Source organism: Benincasa hispida, chromosome 8, assembly GCF_009727055.1.
Source record: "Benincasa hispida cultivar B227 chromosome 8, ASM972705v1, whole genome shotgun sequence".
Lineage (NCBI taxonomy): Eukaryota > Viridiplantae > Streptophyta > Magnoliopsida > Cucurbitales > Cucurbitaceae > Benincasa > Benincasa hispida.
The window spans coordinates 37,416,242-37,443,260 of NC_052356.1; the positions used below are offsets into that span (position 1 = coordinate 37,416,242).

A 27,019-nucleotide genomic window follows, 5' to 3' on the forward strand; every position below is an offset into this window, starting at 1 on the left:
AGTCTAAAAACAAAACTTCACCTTACGAAATTCTCAAGAATAAAAAACCAAACTTGTCCTACTTTAGAACATGGGGTTGTCTAGCCTTTGTAAGGTTTCTAGACCCAAAAAGGAGAAAGTTGGTTAGTAGACCTTACGAATGTGTCTTTATAGGTTATGCCTTAAATAATAAAGCCTACAGGTTCTATGATCTAGTGAACCAAATTATCATTGAGTCAAATGATGTCGAATTCTTTGAAGATAGATTTCCTTTTAAATCAAGGAATAATGGGGGCTCTGGATCAAGTGGTATAACCCTAGTTAGAAATCCTAACCCTAGAGAGAAAATTGACCTAGAACCTAAAAGAAGCAAAAGAACTAGAACCGCCAAAGATTTCGGAAATGACTTCCTGACCTACAACGTAGAAGAAGACCCTAAAGATCTGAGAGTTGCCCTATCCTCAGTAGATGCTAACCTATGAAAAGAAGCCATAACTGATGAGATGGACTCACTTGAGTCAAATAAGACTTGGCACTTAGTAGATCTGCCCCCAGGTTATAAGGCAATAGGGTGCAAATGGATCTTAAGAAGAAAACTTAGACCTAATGGGACTGTCGACAAATTTAAAACCAAGTTAGTAGCAAAGGGCTTTAGATAAAGAGAAAATGTAGATTTCTTTGACACCTTCTCCTCTGTCACTAGAATTACCTCAATCTGTGTCCTGTTCTCTCTCGCTACCCTTTATAACCTCATAGTACATCAGATGGATGTAAAAACCACTATCCTAAATGGTGAACTTGAAGAAGATATTTACATGGAGCAACCTTAGGGTTTTGTAGTCCATGGTCAAGAAAATAAAGTGTGTCAATTAGACAAATGTCTCTATGGACTAAAACAAGCTCCTAAGCAATGACATGAAAAATTTGACAACCTTATCCTATCTAAAGGTTTCAAGGTTAATGAAAGTGACAAATGCATCTACTATAAGTTTGGTAATAACCTCTGCACTATCTTGTGTCTATATGTAGATGATTTATTGATCTTTGGGTCGAACATGCACGTCTGAAATCATATTGAGTGCAAACTTCAACATGAAAGACTTAGGAGAAGCTAATATATTCTTAGGCATAAAAATAAATAGGTCTGAAAAGGGAATTTCTTTGGATCAATCTCACTATATAGAAAAGATTCTAAAGAAATATAATTACTTTGATTGTAAACTAGCCTGTACTCCTTATGACCCAAGTGTCAAGTTGTTCAAGAACATTGGTGACAGTGTTAATCAATCTGAGTATGCGAGCATCATAGGCAGTCTTAGATACGCTACTGACTGCATTAGGCCTGACATAGCTTATGTTGTAGGATTACTTTGCAGGTTTTCAAGTAGACCTAGTAAAGAGCATTGGAATGCAATAGAAAGGGTAATGAGATACTTTAAGAAAATCCAAAACCTAGGATTACATTATCAAAAGTTTTCTGCTATCCTGGAAGGGTTTAGCGATGTTGACTGGAACTCTCTTTCAGATGATTCAAAGGCTACAAGTGGCTATATTTTTAATATAGCTGGCGAAGCTGTCTCTTGGAAGTCCAAGAAATAGACTATTTTAGCCCAATATACGGTGGAGTCAGAAATGATAGTACTAGTGACAGTTAGTGAAGAAGCAGGCTGGCTTAGAAGTCTGCTATCAAAGATTCCTTTATGGAAAAAGCCGGTACCAGCCATATTGATCCATTGCGATAGTACTGCAACAATCACAAAAGTTCAGAACCATAACTACAACAGAAAGAGACGGCAAATACGTCATAAGCACAATACCATTAGAGAATTTCTCACTACTGGTGTAGTTAGAGTGGATCACACATGAACTGATGAAAATTTGGCAGATCTTTTGACAAAAGGACTGGCCAGAGAAAAGGTTTTTAGAACCTCAAAAAGGATGGGACTCATGCCTATAGAAAGATGAATCACGGTGAGGAAAACCCCACTTGTAGACTAAAGATCCAAAGAAACAAGTTCAACAAGTAATAACTGATCACGAGTGATATATAGTGAATAATGCTAAACCAAACACAAAGTTCTATTCCTATGACTTACAGTCTAAGCATGTTATCCTGAAGCGTAAGAAAGGTTGAACTCAGTTCTTAATGAGATCTATGCTTGATGACAAGTGGGGTACCTAGCTCCATGAGTACTTTTGATAGACTCACCTGTATGAATGTGGAAGTAAGTGTCGCTTCCTATGGTGTTTTTAGGATAACTTTCTAGAGTATTCACTAAATCGGGATACACGTGCTAGACCTTAAAGCACGGGTTTTCGTACTACACACTAATGACACTCTGTGTGAGATGCTGTTAGAGATAGAGTTCAAAACCAAAGGTTACTCTAGTATATTCTGAATCATCTACACTATGTAAAGGTTCAAGTCGTAAGACACCTTTTCTTATGCATAGTGTTATATAGACTGAAACTGCTCAATGAAAATCTTTTTTCTCTTTCTCTTTTTGATTAAATTTCCAAGTGGAGGATTGTTGGGTGAAAATTTAACTTTCAAAAACAACAGGGAACCAACCTTTGGTTGGAAAATTTGGATTTGGAAGTCACCCTTATGTACTCCAATCTTGAGTTTTGGGTTTAGGCCCCAAGGGGTACCTATGTTTTGGAGGGAGTGAGAAGATAGACCAATGTGGGTTCGGTGGGCATCCCACGCACCTTCGTCGTCCGATCCGATTAGGCAAGGTGAGTGTGTGATTATTAATTTTAATAAAAATATTTTTATTTTATTTATTTTTTTAACCAAAAAAACAAAAGAAAAGGCCTTCCCTGTTCGTGCAAGTCCGCTTCGTTCGTGCAAGCGATTGATCCGTGCACGTTCTGAGGCTTACTGCCTATTTCGCTCCTTACCGTTCCATGCTGAAGGCCTATAAAAGGCATGACCTTCAGTAATTCGAAAACACAACTCATTCACTCCATTCCAATTTTCCTCTCCTAACTCTTCCATTTTAGTTTTCCGAGCAGTGAGTTAGCAAGGTGTGTGTTACGGTCGGTAACAGTGCATTTTCGATCGAGTTTCCTTGGTTGTTTTATCCTAGGGACGACGTGAAAATTTTCAGACATGTTTGCAAACTTGGGCAGAGCCGCAAAACTTCTTAAAGAGAGCGAGCTATCGAGTTTCTGTTTTGCAGGTTTTTGCTCTTTGCTTGGCCGTCGTGCCTTGACCAGTTACTGTTCATCGTTCTCAGGGTCCTGTCGATTCCAACAAATTTAAAGCCCAAACAAAATGGGTGTCAAAAAATTAGATCCAAAATTAAGTAGGTAACCAAAATCTTCAAAGAAAACTCAAAAATAAAACCCAAAACTTACCTAACATCCCAAGATTTTGGCGAAAAACAACTCAAAACGGTGCAACAATAGACAACTAGTCGGAGACGTACGAACGACAGCTGGGCTCTATGGCGGAGGAACCCAACAAACGTACGCGAAGAACGACACGTCGGCTAGAGCATGCGGCTTCAAATCTGGAACAGCAGTGTCACTCGACGTCGATCAGCTAGGCGTGTGGCTGACTCCGAGCAAAAAACACGCTGGCGCGGTTGCTGGTTGCTGGTTGTTGAGGTTTGGTGGAGCTCGACAAGGGCGGGGTTGCTGGTTGTTGGATGAAGTGACTGGAACAAGGTGACCTAGGGCCGTATGGCGCGTTACGGAAAAGAAACAGATGGGGGAGTCTCGCACGTGTGTTCAAGAGGGAGAGAGATTTGAGTTTTTTTCTTTTCCTTTCTAACTTCCCTTTTCTTTTTCTTTTCTCAAATAACTTAAATAATAGCTTAAAACCCTTTCGTTTTCCCCACTTAAAATCAAAAATATTTTTGGATTTAAAAATCCCAAATCCTTTTGGGAACTAAATCAAAATCAAATATTTCAATTCAAACTAATTAATTCTCATTATCTTCTCCAAAATCCAAATATTCCAAAACTCTCAATTTTAATCCAGTCATTCAAATTAAATTAAAATTAAAGTAAATCCAAATTTTCTCTAAAATTTTTTAAATTCCAAAATCCTTCCGTTAAGGAAATATTTAAAGTTGAATTATCTTCTTACAATAATTCAATTTAACCTCCGAAATTTTAAAATAATCCTCAAATATTACAAAATAACTTAATATAAACACACAAAAACTTGAGTTGTCATATTCTTCCCTCCTCAAGAAACTTTCGTCCTCGAAAGTTTATTATTGAAAAAGCTCCGTATACTGGGTTCTTGTCTCATCCTCTCGTTCCCATGTAGCCTCCTTGAATTGGTGATTCTACCATAAAACTTTTACAAGTGCTATCTCCCTGTTGCGTAAAGTCTTCACCTCCCTGGCGAGGATTTAAATAGGCTTCTCATCACAACTCAAGTTCTCGTTCAACTGTATTGGTTTTAAGTCTAACACATGGGATGGATCTGCCACATACTTCCTCAACATCGAAACATGAAAAACATTGTGAACTGAAGAGGGAGATGGTGACAATGCCAACCAATAAGCTATAAGGCCAATCTGCTCCAAGACCTCGAAAGGCCCAATAAATCGTGGACTTAGCTTCCCTTTTTTTTTTCTAAACCTCAAAACACCTTTCATATATGCCACTTTTAATAACACTTTGTCGCCAGTTTCAAACTTGAAATCTTTACACCTGTTTTGAGCTATTTGCATGTGTTCATCCATGGTCTTTACTAGCTCAGGTCCTAGAAACTTCCTCTCACCAACCTCATCCCAACATACATGAGACCTGTAACTCATTCCATATAAGGCCTTGATGCGTTGTTGTTAATGCGATGAAATAATGGTATAAAATGCGATGGTGGAATATGCGTTGTGTATGAAAGTTTTCTCAGCAAGATCCAAGTATAAATCCTACTGAGTTGCCTGATAAGCCCAGGGTCGAACACAAGGACTAAGGAAACAGTATACTAATTTTTTATTACTTTGCGATAACAAATAAATCAATGTGTTGGTTGATATGCTGTTTGAAGTATAAAGTTTATGCAGCAGAGTTGAGAAAAGAGTTAATAATACGAAAGATGCGATGAGTATGCGGGGGAACAGGTTGAGAAGGGATTTAGCTAACACTTCTTAAGAATGCGTTCATGTTATACGATCATGCTACATATATACAACAGCAAGTCATCTCTCAATGCAAATGCTATGGCTTCTAGTTTTAGAACGCAGCGATGTATGCGATGATGTCTATAGGACCTATGTCTAAGCCTCTATTATTGTCTATGCGATGATCATTGACACACACATATACAAGGTGACCGCATACTACCATAACCTATCTCTAGGGCGCATCATGTTGGCAAACAGAACTTATCTCTAAGTCTCTATCTCTTGCTTATGCATATCTAATCTTGCTTTCTCAAGTCTAGATTCTAACCTAGCTTTCTCAACTCTTAGGTTCTTTCTTTAGACTCTCTCTTGAGTAGCTCTAAAGGGGTGAGGAACGCAACATAAGACAAGATGATCGCATGCAATGAAGATCCTAGGTCATGTTAGCTAAGTACTTCTTAACCCATTCGAAAGTTTAGTTACTCATGCATATTGTAAAGAGAGTGAACAACTGTAGAAATGCAAGTTCCATTCTATATATGAAATCAAAATACAGAATGACAATGTGAAATAAAGATAAAGAGCCTGGTAGCAATTTCTTGCTTCCCAAGGCTTTTACATTGTTCTTCTCTACTCCGCTCAAAAGATGTTCTTGCTCTCGCAAGAGTCGGCCCTCTCTCTGCTTTTTATGCTCCCTAACACTCTCTCGAGCTGACCAAGACGATCTTCCAGTGTCTCTTCCCTTCTCTCACTTCCGCCTTCTAAGTATATGGAAACTATGAATAAAGGCTAGCTATCTTCTATATGTTGAACTCTCTGAACTGCGTGAACTCCTTCAACAAAGGCAGCCTTTGATATTTATAGAGCTTCAGGGTGAAGAGCTTTTTCTCTCAAATGATTGCACTGATGGGATGTCATTAATTATCTGTTTAATGCGTGAATAATTGTCACCAAAAAGTTGAGTGTACTTGTTATAGTGTGTCGTTAACAACTTGTCAACTTAATTCGAAATTGACCGTCATCAGCTTTCTGTCCCATCGTGATTTATTAAACTTTCACCTTGATGTGCTGGCTCTATGCGGCCAGTTTCTTGAGCAGATTTTCGCGAACGCAAACGATCGCATAGTCTTGTGATCATAATCTCTTAATGCGTTCAGATGTTAATTTCTTTGGATCGCAATTCCGCCTTGCACCAACGCATTTTCTGCACAAAATACATAAGTTAGTTTTTTTCAATGCGATGGATGCATGCAATCGCAATGTTATAAACTTAATGCTTTTGGATGCAATTTAATATATTTTTACCGTCACAATCCTTCATTGTTTTATATCTTTGCACTATAATAACGTACATTTCTGCCCGTTATCAGGCCTCAAATGGCGACTTGCCAATGGTAGTCTGATAACTGTTATTATACACAAACTCCACAGGTGGGAGTCCCAACTCCTTGAAAACTCCAACGCACAGGTGCGCAACATATTCTCCAACGTTTGGTTTAAACACTCTGTCTGACCATCAGCCTGTGGGTGAAAAGTTGTACTAAAATCCAATCGAGTACTCAACGCTGATTGAAGGCTCTTCCAAAAATTAGATATAAAGTGAGGGTCTCTGTCTGACACAATGGACATATGTACTCCATGCAACCGTATCATCTCTTTCATGTATATCTACGCCAACTTACTCACTGAAAAAGTAAACTTCCCTGGAATAAAATGTGCTAGTTTAGTGAGCCTGTCTAACACAACCCAAATTACAATAAAGCCCTTTGTTGTTCAAGGTAACCCCATGATGAAGTCCATAGACACATGCTCCCACTTCCACTCTCATACGCTTAAGGGTTGCAAAAAGACTGCTGGCTTCTGCCTCAAGGCTTTCATGCTATCTTTCTTTTCACGTCCTTCTACCAATAACAACGTTTCAAATACTGATACATCTTGGTACTGCCAGGATGTATCGAAAATGGGAAACTAAGAGCTTTCAACAACAAATCATTCTTCAGGTAACTGTCTGCTGGTACGCATAAACGTCGCTGATAAAGGAGACCATTATCTGCGAATATAGAGAGCTCACCACCCTGCCCTGACTCCACCTTATGAACATTCTCAACCAGGCAAGGATCACTCCGTTGAGCATCAATAATTCTCTGTCTCAAACTCGGTTGCACTGACAACTTCACCAATTGTGCAGTGACTTTTCGCACTACTACTACAATTTCAACCCGTTCAAGTTCCTTACATACATGAGTCTATTCGGTAATAAGGGTTGCTGAATGAGTTACCTTCCTACTTAGAGCATCTGCCACTACATTTGTCTTTCCTGGATGGTACAGAATCTCACAGTCATAATCCTTCACCAACTCTAATCACGTGCGCTATCTCATATTTAACTTCTTCTGGGTGAAGAGGTATTCTAAACTTTTGTGGTCGGTAAAAATTTGTATCTTCTCTCCATCTAAATAATGCCTCCAAATATTTAAGGCAAAAACCATCGCTACCAATTCCAAATCATGCGTCGGATAGTTCCGTTCATTGTTCTTTAACTGATAAGATGCATAAGTAACTACCTTACCTTGTGCATCAGCACACTGTTGGGATTGGTATCCTAATTCTCCCAGAGTCTCGTTTTTTTGTAAAGATATACATTGTTTGATGAATAAAATAAGTGTTATTTAATTTTGGCATTTACTCATATCGAATAAACAAATAGGTCTGTAGTATAAGATTAAAGGTGATATACAAGTATTAAGGTGATGTACTCATATCCAATAAACAAATAGGTTTGTAGTAAACATAAGCATATATATGTGATATACAAGTGGATTATGTCTTAATTGATAACCTAAATAGGTATGTAGTATAAGAATTAATATGGGATACCTGATCCTGGTGACACTACGGATACGGTCCACTTTGTAGAGGTTTGCAAGTGTTGTAAACTACTACAGATGGTAGATCCTGACCATTCATGTAGAGACATACCAGCGAGGGTGTCCTATACAAAGAGTTTGTATAAGACTTGGACCACGAGATGACTAGAATCTTATATAACGCCGTTGATACTAGAGACTTACATCTCACCTAAATGACCATAGGTGACACAACCTCAATCCTGAATGTTTTGGGAACTCCTGTCTTTGATGACGATCCTTTGATTAGTATGGATGAAAGTGGCCAGATTGCCAACTCAACATGTCTACCTTTTTGGGGACTTGTCTAATCTGGGAGCTGGGAACTCAATCCACAAGATAGAATTCACTCCTTTCCCAAAGTAGGGATAAGTAGAGAGATTTCTCCCTTAAGGGTTGATTCCGAGGATTGAACATAGTGGCCACAGCTTCTCTTTAGAAGAGAGGACTCAGTCATAGTAGGGTTATGACTTATGTTCATTAGAGGGATCAGTGGTACATAAGAAGTTAGATGTAACTATAGGGGCATAACGGTTATTGGCCTAGCTGTACTTACAAGCGATCTGTGAAGGGTTGTCACACTTTTGATTGGTTAAGGTGGACACATAATATATCTGAGGTAAGAAGAGTTCAGTTGTCGGTCTTTAGTAGAGTGTCTGGCAGTTAACGGATGGTGGATCCCGTGACTAAAGAGTTTAGTCAGTTATTCACGTACCGTTGGAGCTTTGAGCTATAGGTCCATAAGGTCCCCTTGGTAGCTCAATGGATTTAGTTGAGGATCAGTTCTTGGTGTTGATTTGAAATGTTCAAATTGACAAGAGGTTATTCAATTATATATGATATGATCGGTATGATGTATGAGATACATCTAGTGGACGATTAATGTAAATAAGAATTACATTAAGTACCATGGAATAGAAAAAGAACAGTGGTTTATATGTTTCATGAGATAAAATATTAAAACGATAAGTTATAAATATAGTATGATAAGTTGGTTATCATTTATATTTATAATAATATTAATTATTGGATAATTAATTCTTTTTCTCTAATAACCAATTGAGTGGGGGGTTATTAGTGGTTCATGGTAACCGTGAGATAAAAGGAAATTTTTTTTTCCTAATTTTAATAAGTTTTTTGATAAAATTGTTTTGAGATTTCTCTCTCGAAAAAAGAAACTCATGGAGCTTGTCAAGAAAATACAGATTTACTAAACGACAGCTTGACAAAAGGTAAACGATCATGTAGTGTTTGTAGGCGATAAACACGCTGCTAAACGATCGCTTGGCTTTTGCTAGACGATCGCTTAGCTTTCGCTAAATGATTGGTTGTTAACCTATACGATAGGTTTCAGCCATCTCCCACTAGCCCGATCGTGTACACAATTGTTGAATCCTCCTTCGTCTACCTCATACCAAGTCCACACAGAGCCCACCCTCTGGATTCTCACACCGAGAATACCAAAGTAACCTTCTTGGTGGTGTCATACTCAACTCGACACCGTCGAGGTTTTGTAGAGGCCGTTCATGTTGCTGGGGTGTTCGTGACCAAGGTGATCGCAGAATGCCAATGCGCGGTATTCGTACTGTGGAGCGGTCGTGTTGTTTGAGCGTTCAAGGTTGTTGTGTTTGAGCGTTCGTGAGCAAGGATCGTGGAAAGAGTCGACAAACGTTCATAGCTTTTCTGCTTTTCTCCTTGTTCGGTTGTTGTTTCATGCTGTAATTTCTGTATTGATTGCATAATTGTTTGTTTTGTTTACGACTGTAATTTTTAATGTTCATACATGATTGTAATATGGAATGATCTATTCTGCTGCTCATGAAAATCCTCGTGTTTGGTTTCCTTCACACATACCCCAACCTTTCCTTCACAAATGTTAGGATTGGTGTCCTAATTCTCCCGGAATCTCGTAGTTTGTAAACACTGTACACATTGTTATGAATAGAATAAGAGTTATTTTATTTTGCATTTACTCATATCCAAAAACAAAGATCCATGGTTATTGTATGTAAACTTAAGCATGTATATGGGATATACAAGTGAATCATGCCTTAAATGATAACCTAAAAGATCATGTTGTTGTTCTGGTCGTTATGTTTGAAGGCTGAGGTTCTGTTCTTGGACGCATTGGAGTGATCGAGGGAGTTTGAAGAATGAGTCTTTAAAGGTATGTATATTCTATCCCTTGGTTATCTTGTCAGTATACTATAATTTCTAGTTGTTGCATAACCTGTTAGTTTCCATTTTGTACTGTAATTGTTAGTGTTCAATTTCGAATGGAATTTAGAACGATCATTCTGCTGCTCATGAAAATCCTCATGTCTAATTTCCTTCAACCAAACCACCTGATCCATCTAGCACTGTAAGAATTGGAGTTGAAACCAACTTTTGTTGGAGATCTTGGAAACTGTCCCCACAAGCCTTACACCAAACAAAAAAAAGCTCCATTCTTAGTCAACTGAGTCAATGGATTGGCTATGCGAGAAAAATCCTTCACAAATCCCTGGTAGTAGCCTACCAATCCTAGAAACTGTACACCTCCTTGACTTAGGTTGAATAAGGCCAACTTGTAACCGCCTCAACCTTTGCAGGATCAACGGAGACTCCTTCCTTTGACACCACATGTCCTAGAAAGGACACCTTCCTCAATCAAAACTCACATTTAGGCTGAGGCTTGGCGGAGCTCGACAAAGGCGTGGCTGCTGGTGTCACATCCCCTCCCAGATTATCCTCATAACCTAGAAGAAGATGTGATGGTAGCAGTTACTAGCTCTGTTGCCAGCACTTACCACCCTAACCCTCTAACCTGAGTGCCAACTTGATAGATATTATTAATGAATATAAAATGCTCGCCTTCAAAAGGCTTCATGTATATTATATGATCACATGCAAAACAGTCATGACATAATATCTACAAGTAGAATATTTACAATAGGACCCAAACTCACTAACAAAGCCATGATCCCTCTTAAAACATGTGTACATATATATAGACCATCAACCTAAGTTCTTCTTAACAAGCCAGACCTTTCAATGGCAAGCAGCAGTAGGATCAACCTTGAGGAATCTGACCGCTACCTGGAAAAGGAGAATATGGAAAATCTATGAGCTATTAGCTTAGTGAGTGACTATAAAATCATATTATACCATGCTTTACATTATTATAAACATATAAATGTATTGAGGACATCTCAACCAACTTCCTTTAAACATAAACATTAATAAACATTCTTAAGCATCATTAAACATCATTAATTCTTAGTTGAGAACGAGCATACATCACTTTAGTTCCCAACGTCTGTAACCGGCCAAGAGACCCATACTTTGGCCTCTCTTTGCTAGTATATGGCCTGTGAGACCCATACTTTGGCCTCTCATTTAGAACTATCTACGTGCATGTGGAGTTTTCTAAGTACCGTCAACACCTTAGGTACTATTACCCAGATACCTTCCCCGTGTCCTTCAGTACTGAGTTATTTTCTAGCATCGAATCACATACCATTTACATAAAGTATCATTCCATCATAGCCTTTCTCCAGGCATGCATGCTTCATCATAGGAACTTAGCCTTTGTAATGAATTCACAAATATACCTTCGCATGCGTTAAATCATATACAAGTTGGAGAAGAAACGCTAGGCAATTCATTAAACATTTGTTGCTTAAGAGAGTATAAACTCACCATCAACATTATTGTAAATTGCATGGTCTTTTATACATAAATATTGAAAGAATTAAGTTCATTTTAGTCACTCACTACTCGTCGGGGCTCTTAACGGGTTATATGCCTCTCCTAGCTGCTCTTGGCCTGAAAGGACATAATCCTGGTTAGATTCCTTAGAATACCAATCAAAATGCTACAAATAGTTTGTTTACTAATGAAATCTTCATCAACAAAATCAACATTACTAGCGAGATGATCATTATGAGTGAAATCCTCATGAACGAGATCAAGCACTTCACTAGCAAAACTTCATCATAGCGAGATTGACCACTTCCAGCGAGAGTTGTGCCTTCTCCAGCGAGATTCAGTCCAAATTTTCCAACGAGATTTTTGTCTAGAGCGAGATTCGGTCCAAAACCAGTGAGATTTGTGTCTTGAGCGAGATCCACATCTTTCTTATCTCGTTCCCGCTTTCTATGGTGAGCTGCTTGCTTGATCTTCCCAAGTAGCTGCCTGTTTATGCACCAATTTTCTGTTTCAACTTCAAAAATTCATAACTCAAAATTCAGAACTCTTTTCAAGAAACTTCATCTACAAATTGTTTAGAATTGAGTTAGCTTTCTTACCTTAAAACCTCAGCCCTAAATTCCTTGTAATTTGGCCTGGAGCTTCCAATCTTCACCCCTGGCCTTGATTAATCTAAGAATCTACCCCTTCTGTGAATTCTTTGCTTTTTGCTCTTCTTCCTATGAGATCTTTCTCTGGTACACCAACCTCGAAAACTAGATTCTTCTAGCTTTCGAATGGCACTGATCTCACTTAATTTGCTCAAGTCATTTGCCAAAACCGAGCTTCTGAATTTCTTCTTCCTTTTATACTTCTTGCCACCTCCCATGTTTAAAGGTTAAACCGCCACCTCATCTAAAACTAACTTAGTGCTTCTGGCCAAACTTAACTATTGTCTCTTTAGTCTTTTCTTTCTTCTTCTTTCTCTTTTTTCCTACATTTGTAATTCCCTGTAACTACACCATAAATTTTCCACTTATCAAATAATTAATATAACATCCTCATGGCTAAACATATTTATATAGGAAACGTAGAATTCGGCGTTTACAATTGGTCGCTTGGTGAAGTGGCTGGAACGAGGCAACCTAGGGCAGTGTGGCACTTTACGGAAAAGAAACAGAGATAGGGGGAGTCTCGCATGCGTGTTCGAGAGGGAGAGAGAGATATGATTTTTTTTCTTTTCTTTTCTAACTTCCCCTTTCTTTTTATTTTCTTAAATAACTTAAATAATACCTAAGAACCCTTTCCTTTTCCCTACTTAAAATCTAAAATAATTTTGGATTTAAAAATCTAAAATCTTTTTGGGAATTAAATTCAAATCAAATATTTCAATTCAAACTAATTAATTCTAATTATCTTCTCCAAAATCCAAATATTCAAAAACTCCCAATTGTAATCCAATTATTCAAATTTAATTAAAATTAAAGCAAATCCCAAATTTTTCCTAAAATCTTTTAAATTGCAAAAGTCTTCACTTAAGCAAAAATTTAAAATTGAATTATCTTTTTACAATAATTCAATTTAACCTCCAAAATTTCAAAACAATCCTCAAATATTACAAAATAATTGAATTTAAATTACACCAAAACTTGGGTTGTCACATTATTAATTGATCATCATCAATAAAGAGTTATAGATGTAAATTCAATACATTTTATTGCTTCTATTGTTGTCTATTTTGTATTAATAATCCTAAATCCAATAAATTAACATCCAAGACTATCTTATGAGTCTTAAACTGTATATGGAGACATACAGGGATTGATGTTCAAGATATAGCCTAAAGAGTCTATAATATAAGGATAAGGTTGGATAGTTAATCTTGGTAACATTATGGATACGTCTCACTTTGTATTTGATACAAACATAATGATCTAAATGCGTTTGCATAGGTGACACACGAATGGGGGTATCCTATGCAATGAGTTTGTATGAGACTAGACTGCAAAATAGTAATCACTAGATGTAACACCATTGATTAGTCAGGTTTCTATTTCAATAGAATGACCTAGGCGATTTAGTCTTTATCCTAAGTAAATTATGAACTTCTGTTCATGAGGGATTGTCCTTTGATTTGAAAGGATGAGAATGATCAGTTCACCCACCTAATATGCCTACCATTTTAGGGACAAGACCGAGTGGGGAGTTAGGAACATGATAATACAAGATGGAATTCACCCATTTCCACCTTAAGGGTAAGTAGATGAGTGTTCCTTTAAGTGGTGTCTCCAGGACTTGAACAAAGAGCCCTACCCTCTCATTGGCTCGAGAGGGTATCTATTTATTGGTTGGACCATAAACAAATCGTTCATTAAAGGAGCGTTGGTACTTAAGGAGCCAACGGTAACCCAATGGTAAAACAGTAATTTGACCAAGTTAGAGTTACGAACACTTGTGAAGAACTAACTGGATGGTATTGGTCTATATCCATGGACACAGAAATATATCTATAGTGAGAAGAGTGTAGTTGTGGATCTTTAGTGGAGTGTACCCACAGTTAACGAATATTGATTAACTTGGTTAATGATTTAACCAATTAATCTCATATTGTTGAAGCTTCTAATCTATAGGCCTACCAGGTCCCCTCGTTAGCTCACTAGAGAATACTTAAGAGGGATAATTTGAATTGTTCAAATTAATTTGAGAAAACTATATATTAATGAGATTAATATATAATTAATTATGGGCATGATCTATAATTAAATTAGAGAATAATATTGGAATAAGATTCAAATTAATTCAAATGAATTAGATTCACAAAGGATTAATTAATACAGAGATTTTGTACATATACATGGGATGTATATGATAATTAGATGTATACATTAAATTGAGTTTGATGTATAAATAGTTATTTAATTATTATACAAATCAAAATTAAATAAGTGTTATTTAATTGTGTGAATTAAATAAGTATTATTTAATCGGGCTAATTAATTGAATAAGTGTTACTTAATTAAATGGGCTAATTAATTAAATAAATATTATTTAATTAATTATAGAAAAGAAAAATATATCGGGAAAAGTATTTGGCCTTCTCTATATAAAGACCTTCCCATGGCCCTTTGGGAATACACAGAATACACACTTTGATTGTAGAAAAACTCTGACAATACAAAACTTCTTAGTATTATTGTGCATAATTTTCTCTAAACCATAAAATCCTCTCAACTCTCAAAAACACTTTTTTCCCCTCCCTCTCCCAATAGTTGAATACCACATATCCCTCTATCGGAATCTCAGAGAATAACGAGGTAACTTTCGTGGTAGTGTTCAAGATCGCTCAAAGGGTTGTTCGTGATCAAGATCGTTTGGAGATCTGTTTGTTGGAACCTTGGAGAGGATTGTTAGTAGAACTTGGGAAAAATCTACAAAGGTAATAATCGTTCTAACCATTTCCCTAATAGCCTGCTAGTTTACGTGTTTATCTATTCCGTCTAGTACATCATTTTTTTTCTTTATTATAAAAATTCGAATTGCAGGATGCAAGACAATCTCACACGAGAATGCATCCACTACGAGATTCAATTCCTTCAATTGGTATCAGAGTCAATTCCTTGTATCTTCATTCTTCGTATTTTTCGAAACAAAATCGTGTAGATGTGGGTTCAATATTCTACATTATGAGTTTTTGAATGTTGGTTTGTAAAATTGGATGTTGTCATTTTGGCACTATATTACTTTTTAATTTGATTAAATTGTAAGGGCCCGTTGTATTTTGGGAAATTTAATTATTTCTTCGAGTTTGTAAATCTATGTCGATCGATAGAATAACGATTGTTGAAGAGATCGGGATCAAACAGAAGTGTTTGAGATAAGTTCGGAGCCGAAACAAGGAAGAACAATAGCAATCTATCGCACAGCGTTGCAACGCTGCAGGGTAGAGGTGTTGAACAGCAGTCGTAGTGTTGCAACGTTGCCCTCAATGTTGCAACGCTTTGAAGTTTAGACGGAGTGATGCAGCGCGCGTGCGTTTTGGCTGTTGAAGACTTTTGACCTAACTTTCCTCTCTTGTAATTTTGATTTATATTAATTAATTAAATTAGTATAATGGTTATATTAATTTAATCAATCAATCTGTTTTAGGTTGCCAAAATCGGTCCAATTGTTGCTATTTAATTTAATTGTGCATTGGGTGTATGTTTTTAAATTATTATTTTTAATTCATATTACATCTTGCATGTCATATATATTCAAAAATACCAACCTTAGGATAAACATGTACATGCATCATAATTAAAAATAAAGGATTATATTTGTAGATGCATGATTAAATTAGCATGCTCATGCATCATAGTATAAGAGTTATTTTAGTGATATATGTTTAGTCTAAGCATGTCCATGCATCATACTATATATTAAAATTGTTCTAATAAATAGTGGAATGATTTCTGTGAATGCTTGATGTGTTTATAGATTTAATAATTCATTAATTTATAAAGAGTTATAGTATAAAGAGATTGATTGAAATCTATAATCTAGATTGCATGTAAACATAGGTCAAATTAATTGTTTAAAATTGACTCATGTTATTTCTAATGGGATTAGGGATGAGTTAATATTTTCTTTAAATTTGTTTTAATAGGATTAAAATGATTTTCAATAAAAGATTAAATTTATAAAATAATTGCCCATAAGGAAGGTTCTATCTAGGAAGGGGTATTTAAGCTGACAGAAACGGAACATCTCTACCTGAGAACCGACCTGGAAGGTGAATTGGGAAAATAATTTATAAGCATGCAATAGTTGATTGACTTTATTAAAAGAGTTTAATAAATGAAATCAAGTATTTATTCAATATAAATGTTATATTAAGCAAATTTAAAGGACTTAGAAAAATTCATTAGTCTGGGTTTTAACTAAATATTATAAATCCTAATAAAATATCAGAATACTTTAGTGTGAGGAAGTTGGTATATATGGTATATCAAATTTCAGCTTTCATGTCCCTAAGAGTTCACACAGTGAGATTCATGCTCGACTTCGTGTCGCCTTGGGAGTGGCCTCCCTTCTGAGAGTGTTTGCATAGTTCAATAACAAGGTGAATGGAAAAGTATTCATAGTATGTGGGAAAGGGATGTGTGTCAACGTTTCCCACGGTATCCACCATTAGGTTGCACCATGAGATTCCTATGGTTCGCCTGTGTGTCATCTAAGAGTGACCATCCCTTAGGAGGGCCTCATCATATGGTCAGAACAATGCAAACTCCAACAATGGATAGGGTTTCTTAGGTTAATCTTCAACAGTTATCTTTCCCTTCGGTAGCCTGTTGAAGTGTACCTCTGGGATTAAAAAATGGGTTGGTCACACTTACGAGAGGAATTAATAGTTAATTAATCCTTGATCGAAACAAAAGTAGCTAAAAATTATAGGAATAAGAGTTATTCTCGTTGACTGAGATTGTCTCAATTCAGGAGAAGAGTAGTTGATCACTCTTTGGTGGCTGTTGCTCTAAACCTCTGAAGTATTGTTGCAAAAAACTGAAATCAATAGTTTAATTAGGGTTCTTTGATTAAATATGTTATTTTTCTTTTTTTCTTTTTCTTTTTCTTTTTTTTTTTTTTTTTTTTTTTTTTTTTTTTGCTAAAATGATTGGATAATTAAGTAATAGGTTATGAAAAAAATAACTAATAAGGGCAATTGATTGTTATATGTTTTAACATGTTTTCCACAATCATATTTGTGCTTCAAAATGAGAAATTAAACGGTAAAACTATGTGATGTGGAAATCTGACCTAGATACGATTCTGGTATTGATGATCTGTGGTTTGTCTTGATGGAGGAATGTCCTCTAGTCCTAGCTCGAAATGCATCTCAAGTGTTGAAGGATGCTTATGACCATTGGACGAAGGCCAATGACAAGGCCCGAGTCTACATCTTTGCAAGTCTGTCTGACATACTTACCACGAAGCATGAAGCCATGATGTTTGGACAACCGTCCACTCAGATCTGGCACGAGGCCCTCAAATACATTTATAATGTGCATATGAAGTCAGTGAGAGAACATGTTTTCGACCTGATGGTCCATTTCAATGTTGTCAAAATGAACGATGCAGCCATAAACAAGTAGAGTCTGGTATCCTTTATTTTGGAATCTCTTTCGAAGAGTTTTATTCAGTTCTGCAGTAATGCGATAATGAACAAAATACAATACAATCTGACTACCCTTCTGAACGAGTTACAAACTTTTCAGTCTTTTATGAAAGGCAAAGGACCAGTAGTAGGAGAGGCAAATGTTGTCATTCCAAAAGATTAAATAAGGGTTCATCCTCTGAAACTAAGTCTGCTCCTTCAACTTCTGATACTAAGAAGATCCATAAAAAAAAGGAGAGAATGGGAAGATTCCCGTTGCTGGCAAAGGCAAGGGTAAATGCTTCCACTGTAATGTGGATGGTCACTGGAAATGCAATTGCCCTAAGTACCTTGCTGAGGAGAAGAAAAAGAAGGAAGGTTAGTATGATTTATTGGTCTTGGAAACTTGTTTAGTAGAAAATAACCATGATGTCTAAATACTTGATTCAGGAGCCACTAATCATATTTGTTCTTCTTTACAGGGAATTAGTTCCTTCCAGCAGTTGGAAGAGGTTGAAATGATGCTCAAGGTTGGAACGGGAGATGCCATTTTAGCCATGCAGTGGGATTTACTAAGTTGTCCTTTGGAAATAGATTTCTATTTTTAGAAAACTTATACATTGTTCCCAAGATGAAGAGGAACTTTGTTTCTATTTCTTGTTTAATTGAACAATCATAGTCTGTCTCTTTTAATTCAAATAAAGCATTCAATATGAAAAATGATGTGATTATTTGTTCAGCTACTAGAAGACAACTTATATGTCTTAAGACCAACTCAATCAAAAGCACTTTTAAATCATGAGATGTTTAAAACTGCTAATACTCAAACTAAAAGGTGAAAAATTTCTCCAATAACAATGATACATACCTTTCGCATTTAAGATTAAGTCATATAAATCTCGATAGGATTGGGAGATTGGTAAGGAATTGACTTCTAAGCAAGATAGAAGATGATTCATTATCTCCATATAAATCTTGTCTCAAAGGAAAAATGACTATAAGACCTTTTAGTGGAAAAGGTCATAGAGCCAAAGAGCCCTTAGAGCTCATACATTCAGATCTATGTGGTTCGATGAATGTAAAGGCTAGAGAACGGTACGAATACTTCATCTCTTTTATAGATGATTATTCGAGGTATGGTTACTTCTACTTAATGGAGGAATATAAGTCTGAAGCTTTTGAAAAGTTCAAATAGTATAAGGTTAAAGTTGGAAACCTATTAGGTAAAACAATTAAAATACTTCGATCTGATCAAGGTGGAGTACATGGATTTAGAATTCCAGAACTATTTGATAGAACATGGAATTCAATCCCAACTCTCAGCACCTGGTACATCTCAGCAAAATGGTGTATCAGAAAGAAAAAATAGAACCTTATTAAATATAATTCGTTTTGTGATGAGTTATGCTCAATTGCCTTACTCGTTTTGGGGGCATGCGATAGAGACTATAGTTCACATCTTGAATAATGTTCCCTCGAAGAGTAGTTCTGAAACACCTTTTGAGTTATGAAGGAGGTGTAAACCGAATTTACATTACTTCAGAATCTGGGGTTGTTGATGCGTTATTTTATGATGTGGAATTATGGATGAAATGCGATGATGGAGTTGCGTTGAGCACTCAAGTTGTCTCAGTGGAATCCAAGTGTAAACCCCACTGAGTTTCCTGGTAAGTCCAAGGTCGAACTCAGGGACTTGGGAAACGGTATGCAGTGATAATTTTTCAGAAAACTTTGTGGTAACCAACTAAATAAATAAGTTGTTGTGATTTTTTTTTTTTTTTGTGGTAATGAAAATAAACAAATGCGGCGGAGTATCGAAAAGAGTTGATAAAACGGAAGATGCGATGAGTATGTGGTGAACAGGTTGAGAAGGGTTTTGGCTAACACTTCCTAGGATGCGTTCGTGCTATGCGATCATGCAACACATATACAATAGTAAACCACCTCTAGGTGTGAATGCTACGGCTTCTAATGCTAAAACACATGCGATATATGCGCTAAGTTTATAGGGCCCACACATAAGCCTCTATTCTTATTTATGCGATGAAAAAATGACACACACACAAATAATGCGACCACATAATATCATACCTATCTCTAGGGTGCATGCGATGCAAGTTGACAAACAGAACTTATCTTTAAGTCTCTATCTCTTGCTTATACCAATCTAATCTCACTCTCTTGAATCTTTAGGTTTTTTCTTTAGACACTCTCTTGAGTAGCTCTAAACGGGTGTTGGACACAACATAAAACAAGATAATCGCATGCGATGAAGATCCTAGGTTATGTTAACTTAGTTATTCTCAACCCATTTGACTAGTTTAGCTACTCATGCGTGCTAAGAGAGTGAACATATGTAGAATAAGAACTTCCATTGTATAAATATAAAGTTGAAGTACAAAATAACAATACAAGAAAAGAATAAAGAGCCCGGTAGCAATCTCTTGCTTCCCAGGTTTTTTACATTGTCTTTCTACTCGTGTTCAAATAATATTCTCGCTCTCACGAGAGTCGGCCCGCTCTATGCTTTTACGCCTCAGGGTTCTCTCTCGAGTTTCCTTGAGTGATCTTCCGGCATCTTGGCTTTTCTCTTGCTCCGCCTTAAAACAAAAAGGAAACTATGGACAAGGCTAAACTATGGGAAAATTCTCTAAGTATTCGAACTCCTTTTCTGAAGGATGCCTTCGGTATTTATAGAGCTTCGGGGTGAAAGGCAGATTTTCTCTTATGATTGCACGGATGGGATGGCTTTAATTCTTTGACTAATGCACCGAATTTTATCACCGAAAAGTTGGATGTAGTTGTTATCGTTAGCGGCTTGTCAACTTAATTTGGATTCGACCGTCATCAGCTTTCTGTCCCATCGTGATTAATTACGCCTTTCACCAGATGCGTCTGCCAAGTTGCAGTGACTCTATGCGACAATCCTTCTTGAGCAGATGTTTGCGAACATAAATCACCGAAACGCCTTGCGGTGATGTTGCGCTCGACCATTGATTTCTTGTGATCGCGCTTTTCGCCTTGCGCCAACGCATATTCTGCATAAAAATACAAAAATTAACTGTTTCTATGCGATAGAAGCATGCAACCGCAATGTTATAAACTTAATGCTTTTTGGACGCAATCTAACATATTTTATCAATGCAAGCCAGCATTGTTTAATAATGTGCACTTCTGCCCGTTATAAGTTGTCATGCACATGTGTTAGTGACAAATCCTAAAAAGTTGGAACCTCGTTCAAGATTGTGCCAATTTGTTTGTTACCATAAGGAAACGAGAGGTGGTCTGTTCTATGCCCCTCAAGAAAATAAAGTGTTTGTATCGAAAAATACTACATTTTTAGAGGAAGATCATATAAGAGATCATAAACTGAAAGGAAACCAACGAAGGATTCATAGCGGAAGCAGAGATCGTTCCCATTTTAGTTTTCATATAATTCATAAATTTTATAGATCCAAAACAAAGATTATGCATTAATAAACAAAAATTACAACATGCTTTTGAGGGAGAATTAGGGAAGAAGATGACACTTACCCTTGAAGCCAATCAATTCCTCATGTATTCCCTCGACCCGAATCTTCTTCTCTTAGATCTCTAATTTGAAATCCCAGATGGGGACCACCATAAAATGAAACCTCTTGTATTCTCCTTAGGGATTGAGAATAACACACACACACACACACACACAAAAATAATTAAATAAGTGTTATTTAATTGTGCAAATTGAATAAGTGTTATTTAATTGGGATAATTAATTGAATAAGTGTTATTTAATTAAATTGGCGAATTAACTAAATAAATGTTATTTAATTAATTATAGAAAAGGAAAATATATTGGGAAATATGTTTGACCCTTCTCTATATAAAGACCTCCCCATGGCCCTTTAGGAATATACAGAATATAAACTTTGATTGTAGAGAAACTCTGACAATACAAAATTACTTAGTGTTATTGTGCATAATTTTCTCTAAGCCATAAAATCCTCTCAACTCTCTAAAACACTTTTCTCCTCTCTCTCTCTCTCAATAGTTGGATACCACCTATCCCTCTATTGGAATCTCAGAGAATAACGAGGTAACTCTCATGGTAGTGTTCAAGATCGCTCAAGGGGTTGTTCATGATCAAGGCCATTTGGAGATCCATTCATTGGAACCTTGGAGAGGATTGTTCATGGCACTTGGGAAATCTACAAAGGCAAGAACTATTCTAACCCTTTCCTCAATAGCATGCTAATTTACGTGTTTATCTACTCTATCTAGTACAACGGTTTTTGTTTATTGTAAAAATCAAGTCTTGGGATACAAGGCAATCTCACACAAGAACGCTTCTGTTGTGGGATTCGAACCCTTTTATTAATTTTACGATCTTAAAAATAATAAAGTGTTTGTGTTGACAAATGCTACCTTTTTAGAAGAAGACGGCCTAAGGGAGCATAAGCTCACAGTAAGATTGTTAAATGAACTTTCCAATGAAACTACTGAATCTTCAACAAGAGTTTTTGAAGAGTCGAATACCTCAATATGAGTTATTGAAGTTTTTCATCTAGTAGATGAAATCCACCTCAAACATTGAGGGACCCTTGATGTAGTAGGAGGGTTGCAAACCCGCCTATTCGTTATATGGGTTTAACAGAAACTCTAGCTATCATAGTTGAGGATCCATTATTTTGCAAGAAGGCAATGGAGGATGTTGTAGAACACTTGATGGGGTTAAACCTACAGGTTGCAAATGGATCTAGAAGAGAAAATGATGTCTTAATGGGAAGGTGCAAACCTTCAAGGCTAGACTTGTGGCAAAGGGTTATACCCAAGTTGAGGAAGTCGACTATAAGGAGACTTTCTTACCTGTTGCCATGTTGAAGTCTATTCAGATGCTCCCGTCCATTGCCTCATATTATGATTATGAGATTTGGCAAATGGACATCAAAACTACTTTTCTGAATGGCAATTTTGAGGAGACCATATACATGGAGCAGCTTGAGGGATTCATAACCCAAGGTCAAGAGCAATAAGTTTACAGGTTTAATCAGTCCATTTATGGATTGAAACAAGCTTCTCGATCTTGGAATATAAGATTTGATATTGCGATCAAATATTATGGCTTTGATCAGAATGTTGATAAATCTTATGTGTACAAAAGAATCATCAACAGTTCAGTAACTTTCCTTGTGTTATATGTAGATGATATTCTACTCATTGAGAATGATGTAGGTCTACTGATTAAAATTAAAAATCGGCCAGCGACCCAATTCCGAATGAAAGTTTTGGGAGAGGCACAGTTTGTTCTATGTTGGGTTTTATGTCCTAAAACTCGTGGTTTGTAAACAGTAAACTTATTCTGAAATTTAATAAAGTTATTATTGAAGTTTGATTCAATAAAGTTGTTATTGAATTTATGTATTGTTTATTTAGTTATAGAAATAAATCCAATAAACTAGATGCATGGTTATTATATGAATACTTGAAATTTATGTGGGGAAATAAAGATGGATCAAGTTTGAGTAAATAGCCAAAATGATCTATAGTATATGAATAAGTTTGGGTACCTTATTCTGGTAACACTATCGGATGCGGCCTACTCTGTAGTTGTTATAATCTGTTGTAAGGTGCTACAAATGAAGTGATCTTGATTCGTTCATGTATTATCATAAGGAGTGGGGGCATCCTGTACAATGAGTTTGCATAAGATCGGACTAAGAAATAAGTCACTCTTACTTTATAACGTTGTTTACTGTTTAAGACTGACTATTTCATAACGATGACTTAGGTAACTTAACCTTAATCCTGAGTCAACTATGAACTCCTGTTTATTCGAGATTATCTTTTGATCTGCATAGGTGAGAGTAGTCCAACAACACTACTCAACAAGCCCCATTTTGGGGGTAAGACCGGATAAATAGTTAGGGACATAGGGTGCAAGATGGAATTCGTGCGTACCCGATTTAGGGATAGGAGTAAAGTTTTTCTCTTAAGTGTTGAAACCAGGTATTGAGCAAGGGGTCCCATCCTCTCATTGGCTCGAGAGGGATCCGGTTTAGTGATTCGATCAAAAACCAATTGTTCATTAGAGGATCAGTGGAACTTAAGGAGAAAGACGTAATTTCGGAGGTTAAACAACATTTGACCCAGTCGTTATTACGAACAACATGTGAAGGGTCAACTTACTGATCATGGTTAAATCAAGTGGACATAAATATATCTACAGTGAGAAGAGTGCAACCATTGAGCTATAGTGGTGTGACTCGATAGTTAATGAATATTGATTAATTCAATCTAAAGATTTTTAGCCAATTAATCTCAAATCGTTGGAGCTTATGCTCTGTAGGTCCACAAGGTCCCTCTACTAGCTCGTAAAACCTGAACACCTTAAATTAGTAAATTGAGTGAATTTTGAATGATATCAATTTGAAGTGTTCAAATTGAATTTCAATTTAAAATGTTCAAATTGAATTTAGGGTTTGAATTTGAATAGTTAAAATTCAAATTAGGGTTTATATAATTATGTTCGATATAATTAATTAACGTTTAATTTATCGAAATTAAACGAAATTGGAGAGTTTATAGTATTTAAATATTAATTTAAATATTAATTACATGAATAGGATTCATGTTTAAATTAGGTATGTGATCAATTTAATATTTGATATTAAATTACTATTTAATTAATTAAAAAATCAAAATTAATTTTCATTTTTATTTCAATTTCAAAAATTGAAATATTGGTTTTTTTTAATTAATTTTGAATTAATTAAAATTAAAGATTGAAAATGGAATTTGAAATTTTGAAACTTGGTAGTGGACTTTTCCACATTTTGGTGAAGTAAGGAGGTGTTTCTCCTAAATTAACACACATTGTCCATTAACTTCATGCAAGGGGTTGCTCTTCAATGCCTACATATAGAAGAAGAAAAAAAACAACGACTGAGATTGAGAGTAGGAGGCTGCTGGAAAATTGTTTCTGCAACAAATATTCTTCTTCACCTGAAAACCCACTCCAAATTCTTCACAAATTCAGCTCAATTATGAGTTCCACCATTCAAATTCAAGGTTGAGAATAGTAGCAAAGATCTCTTGGTGGTTCACTGAAGATTTGGAGATGAAATTACGTGAGGAGCAACTTGGATTTGGAGGAATTCTTCAATGGTATGTGTTGAAACCCTCTTAATACCCTATGAACATACTTATTTTGATGTCAAAATTAAGAAATTACAATGCTTAATGATCCTGTTTTCTTCCGCTGCATGTTTTTTAAGAAAATCGGACATGAGGATTTCCATGAGTAGTGGAAGGATCGTTCCAAATTTCATTCATATATGAACATACTCAATTACAATCAAGAAATGGAAACATACAGGCTATGCACAAACCAAAATTACAGCATGCTTTACTATACGATCAAGGGAAAGAATACACTTATCTTTGAAGACTCATCTTCAATCTCCCTTGATCAAAAATGCTCGAACAATCAACAAGACTGCAAACCCGAATGCTCAAACACTACGACTATTACACTACACAATCACAGTGACCACGAACACAGAGATCACCAAGATCACAAACACAGCAAACACAACGAACGGCCTCCAAATAACCTCGAACAATGTCGAGTTGAGTATGACAACACCACAATGGCTACCTTGGTATTCTCAGTGTGAGAATCTAGAAGTGTGGGCTCTGTGTGGACTTGGATAGAGGAAGAGACTAGAGGAACAATCATGTAAACGATTAAGCAAGTGGGAGATGTCAAGTCTATCGTATAGACGATGCCCAATCGTTTAACAAAGGTTATGCGATCTTTTAGCAAAAGCTGCACAATCGTTTAGCTAATCGGCCAGCTGAGTGACTATCATATAGAAACACTCCATAATTGTCTAGTCTCTCTTTAGCTATTGTTTAGTAAATCGTATTTACTTGACAGCCACCGTGAGATCTTCCGAAAATGGAAACTCTTTCAACTTCTAAATTTAGGAAAACATTTTTCCTTATATCTAACGGTTACCATGAAACTACCAATAACCTCCCACTCAATTGGTTATTAAAGAAAAAGAGATAATTATCCAATAATTAATATTATTATAAATATACATGATAACCAACTTATCATAGTATACTTATAACCTATAGTTTTAATATTTCATCTCATGAAACATATATACCATAGCTCTTTTTCTATTCCATGAAACTTAATATAAATATCATTTACATTAATCCTCCACTTGACGCATCTCATACATCACACCGATCATATCATATATAATCGAATTACCTCTTGTCAATTTGAACATTTCAAATCAACACCAAGAACTGATTCTCAACTTAAATCCATTGAGCTACTAAGGGGACCTTATGAACCTGTAGCTCGATGCTCCAATGGTACGTGAATAACTAACTAAACTCTTTAGTCACAGGATCCATCATCCGTTAACTACCAGACACTTCACTAAAGACCGACAGTTGAACTCTTCTTACTATAGATATACTATGTATCCATATCAACCAATCAACAGTGTGATAACCCTTCACAGATCGCTCGTAAGTACAACTAGGCCAATAACCTTTATGCTTCTGTAGTTACATCTAACTCCTTAAGCACCACTGATCCCTCTTATAAACATAAGTCATAGTCCCATATGACTGAGTCTTCTCTTCCAAAGAGAAGTTGTGGCCACTATGTTCAAGCCCCAAAATCAGCCCTTAAGGGAGCAATCTATCTACTTACCCCTGCTTCAGGGAAGGAGTGACTTCCATCTTGTGTAACTGAGTTCCCAACTCCCAAATCAGACAAGTCCCTAAAAAGGTAGGCATGTTGAGTTGCCAATCTGGACACTCTCACTCATACTAATCAAAGGACCGCCCTCAAAGGCAAGAGTTCTCAAAACACTTAGGATTGAGGTCATGTCACCTATGGTCGTTTAGGTGAGATGTAAGTCTCCAGTATCAACGACGTTATATACAGAAACTAGTCATCTCGTGGTCCGGTCTTATACAAACTCTTTGTATAGGATACCCCCGCTCTCATGTCTCCACATGAATGGTTAGGATCTATTATTTGTAGTCATTCACAACACTTACAAACTTCTACAAAGTGGATCGTATCCGTAGTATCACCAAGATCAGGTATCCCTCCTTAATCCTTATACTACAGACCTATTTAGGTTATTACTTAAGGCATGATCTACTTGTATATCTCATATACATGCTTAAGTTTACATACGATAACCAAGGAGCTTTGTTTATTGGAT

At 36.3% G+C, this 27,019-nt stretch overlaps 1 protein-coding gene across 1 annotated transcript; it reads right to left on the reverse strand.

The window, feature by feature from the left end:
- Positions 1–4,349: 4,349 nt before the first annotated feature.
- Positions 4,350–4,760, reverse strand: LOC120084036. The gene has a single exon (XM_039039938.1). The coding sequence runs from the start codon at positions 4,758–4,760 to the stop codon at positions 4,350–4,352; it is 411 nt and encodes a 136-aa protein (XP_038895866.1).
- Positions 4,761–27,019: the final 22,259 nt, after the last annotated feature.